Here is a 4,088-nt window from a genome sequence, read left to right on the forward strand (position 1 = left end):
TGTTTGTTTTCTAAGTGTCTTTGTTAAGATGCTTACATCAAGCCTTAAGGTGGATTTTTCCTTTACCTTGGGACTTTGTAATCGTTTTTCACATCAGATTTAAAGTCTTGATTCTGTAACGTCCTCGCTGATTGATACTTTATTTCTTTTTTAATTCGTTTCCGTTAAAAGATTAATTAGGATTTCTATTATCGTAACTATGACTATTGGGCCTCGTCTGTAACAATATCCTTAACCAAAAACCATACGCGGTAATTAGCTGAACAATAATTCGCTTTACATAAAAAATAAAAATAAAAATACTAATCACTATTATTCATGTGACTCCTAACGTAGATCTCTAATAGCAAAAGTTATCACAGAGTTAAGAATAGGGCTCAACAACCTTTATTTTCCTCATTATCCATCTGATCCCCACCACCGCCTCCAGCGGCCGCAAGAGACAGCATCCTCCCTTGCATCGCTGCCACAACCTCCTTCATCGCCAGGTCAGCATCCCCTCTGTTCCTCAATAGGATCTCCCCAACTTGCGCCGGCGTGAGGGACCCACCCGACCTAATACACGCATCCACGGCATCGAACAACGCATGAGACTCAACCCCGAGGTAGTTCCTAACTAACTCCTTGAACGCATGGATCCCGCACGTGCCAAGGCTCACGTGCACGTCCATGCGCCCACACCGAACCAGCGCAGGGTCCACGCTATCCCTGTGGTTCGTAGTGAACACCACAATCCTCTCCTCGCCACAACACGACCACAACCCGTCCGTGAAGTTCAGGAGCCCTGAAAGCGTAACCCTCCCGCTATCTTCACAACCCGAAGACGACATCGTCGTTTTGCACTTCTTAAACGACTTGGCCGGTTGCTTCTTCGTCGTTCTGTCAGCGGTTAAGTCCACGGAACAGTCAATGTCTTCTATAACAATAATGGAGCGGTTCGTCGTTTGGATTAGTAGCGACCTCAGCTCAGAGTTATCCGAAACTTTTGTGAGTTCCAAGTCGTATACGTCGTAACAGAGGAAGTTAGCCATAGCTGCTATGAGGCTCGATTTACCGGAACCGGGTGGACCGTGGAGTAAGTACCCCCGCTTCCACGCACGCCCAACCCGGTGGTAAAACTCTCTGCCGTTTTGAAACGAAACGAGGTCGTTTTTTATTTGTTTCTTGAGTTCTGGCTCGAGAGCCAGGGTTTCGAAGGTTGAGGGATGGCGGAACGGGACGGAAACCCATCCGGACTCGAAGGAACCGGAGCCGGTTGTGTTGTTGGTGAAGAGGCGGCGCTCGCGGCTCACGCGCTCGAACTCCTCCGCGCGTGAGGTGACGTGGGAGAGGTAGGACGGCAGTAGCGCCTGCCTGTGGCGCTTCGGTAGACGGAGAGTGAAGCTTCGTTTCTCGTCCAGGGAGTCTTGTACGCCGTCGACGTGGTGCGTCCAAGAGAGGCGGTGGCCGCCGAAGGAGTCGTGGACGGTGTGGTTTGGCGCTACGGCAAAGGTGACGCGGGAGGAGGAGGGTGAACGGGAGAGCGTGACGCGGCGGCACGAGGCGGCGGGGGAGGCAGACGCGGCTGCGTTCAGGTAGAGGTGCACGTGGCGGTAGAGGTCGTTGAGGTCAACGCCGCAGTAGCCGTTGAACTCAGGGATCTCAACGTATGCGTAAGGAGATAGCAGATCTTGTGTTGATTCGTATACAGAGTGAAGCAGAGAGAGAATCTGAGATGGAAGCACATTTTGCAGAACGGTGAGTAACCCTAACAGTGACCACAATTGTGATAATATCTCCATTTTTGCAATGCTGATCAGCTGATGTTTGTGTTTGTTGGTTTGAGATTTTTTGTTCGAGGGATGGTGGAGTCGAAAATGGAGTGAGAATTTGTTTGCTTCTTTTCACATATTTTTTTCTTTTTTTTTCCCTTAGGTTTGTAACTTTGGGGGTTCTTATACATTGCATAAAGTGGGAACAGAGTCTGCTAAAGGTTGGTGTTTTGGGTTTGGAGATGAAAATAAAAGCAGCATTGAGCATATTGCAGAGATAGAGTAGGGTAAAGTTAAAGGTTAAAGATGATGAAGCCGACCAATTTGCTTTAATATTTCGCTTTTGCTTTGTTCGTTTGTAGATGTGATAGATTTTGCTCAAATAACCTCATCTCTTAAGCGTGGGCTACAATTGCAGAATGAGAATCTTAGAAAATGCAAAATTTTCGTTTTGCCAAAGGTTCTGTTGCTATCTTTAGTTTTTGCTTGCTTGTTTTTGTTTGAGAGTTTATATTTTAAGGGCTCATTAACCAAAATCACACAAGGAAAAAGAGTCACATTTTTCACCAAAGGATTAGCATTCAATTGTTACATTTTTTCCCCTACTTTTCTAGTAGTGCTCATTGTATGGTGTATTTTTCCCGTTCAACTTTAGCATATTCATCAAAATGCAATCAAGTTCCACAAGGTTTATATTAGGGATGGAGGGTCAATACTTTGTAGTTAATACTAGTAGTAGTAGAGTAGCTATATAAGACGGGTTACATGAAAACACACGGGCTACGGTATAGTGTGGATCTTGAGACTGCTTTTGTTTTTTTTTTTTTTTTTCCTTGACGAATCACACTTTATCTTTTTCCCCATTTGTTCTTGTACTTTGCGCATTCAGACTTCAGAGAATGTTCCTATGAATAATTACTGGAATTAGCTAAAACGACGCTTGTTAAGTCGTTTAATATAGAAACATTTAACTGGAAAGTAAAAAAATTTGAAATTTTCTATATTTTTGTAATGTATTTACTATTTATTGGGATAAAAGAGAAAAGAACTTTGAAATTTCTAGTAATCTTGATAATGTCCTTAAGGACGCTTCAGGGTAAAATTCCTAAAATCTATTTACCTCGTCACTCACTCATCATTGTGGGTGTCAGGTGGAAGGTGATAACAATGAGAGGATGATGATTATGTGGTCCTCATGATCATCTATTTTATTGCATACCGTGTCCGTTCAAATTTTTTGAGTTAACCGGTGGAATAAGTTTTTATTAATCACTAATGAATTGATATATTTTAGATTTGTTAACATATGTTTTAAGGAGTCATTTAAATGTGTCATTAAAAAAATAAATAATAATAAAAGCTTTTAAAATTCTCAGTAACAGAGTAAATCGTGGTTGGGTATTTCTATGCTTCGAACTTTTCTATACATTATTTTAGGCTTTTCCTTATTGGTATGCATGGTGGTGGACTGGTGGGAGGGTCTACGAGATTCAGATGTGTATATCTTTAAGACGTGCATATGGTGGTATTCTTTCTTGTGCATTACATTTCTTTTATATCTTTAAATGCTTGTGCTTTTGAACAAAGTTTTGTTTTTGTGATTCTTTTACAGAAATTTGTCTAAAACTCCTTTACTAAAAAGCAAGGGAATTTACACCTTCGGATTATAATCTTGTGGTGTTTGGCTGTCGTTCTTATCTCCAACTTTGTTACGCCTTTCAATTGTTTTAGGTATATGCTTATAAAATGGTTGAAATTTTGAGGAAGGGGAAAGAAATGGGAAAGAGAAAATAAAAGGAGGAGAAAAGAAAAAGAGCCATATGTTATGGCATCAAAAGCCACGAATATGGAGGATAAGCGAGAAAACTTGTTGCAGGTCAGCCTTGAGAGAAAGTTTTGCTTAAATGGGGGTATCAAGAATAAAGCCAAAAAGAGGGGTTTAATGTCAATCATTATACGGTTCATACTTCATATACATCAAATGGTTCATCTGCAAGATCGATCAAACTATTGTGCTGCGTGTGATTTTACTTGAAGTCGTTCTAAACTTCTAAAATCAACGGATTAAAATGAGAGACTGTCATTCAACTATGTAGTTTAAGCCTAGCTTATCATATTGATTTGAAGAATCCACGCTATCTGTTTTGTTTGAGAGAAAGCGCTTAAATCTGGGTGAGTGAGAGCCCGAACTAAAATATTTTTTAGAAAAACAAGGGAGAATTTGGGAATCAGAATAAAGCCAAAAGTGGGTTCCCCTAGAATGTCAAAGATCTAAATATAATTGTATCATATATTCATATTCCCTCCGTGCATTGTGCTTTATTTTATATTCATCAA

The 4,088-nt window shown here is 41.1% G+C and overlaps 1 protein-coding gene across 1 annotated transcript; it reads right to left on the reverse strand.

Annotated features, from left to right (window-relative positions):
* On the reverse strand, positions 394-1,796 carry LOC107613970 (AAA-ATPase At4g30250; the record flags this gene model as incomplete). The annotated part of the gene is given in 1 exon segment (XM_016316177.2): positions 394-1,796. A coding segment is annotated over 1 exon segment (1,388 nt), but the record flags the coding sequence as incomplete, so codon positions are not given.

The sequence above is a fragment of the Arachis ipaensis genome, chromosome B08 (assembly GCF_000816755.2).
Source record: "Arachis ipaensis cultivar K30076 chromosome B08, Araip1.1, whole genome shotgun sequence".
Taxonomy (NCBI): domain Eukaryota; kingdom Viridiplantae; phylum Streptophyta; class Magnoliopsida; order Fabales; family Fabaceae; genus Arachis; species Arachis ipaensis.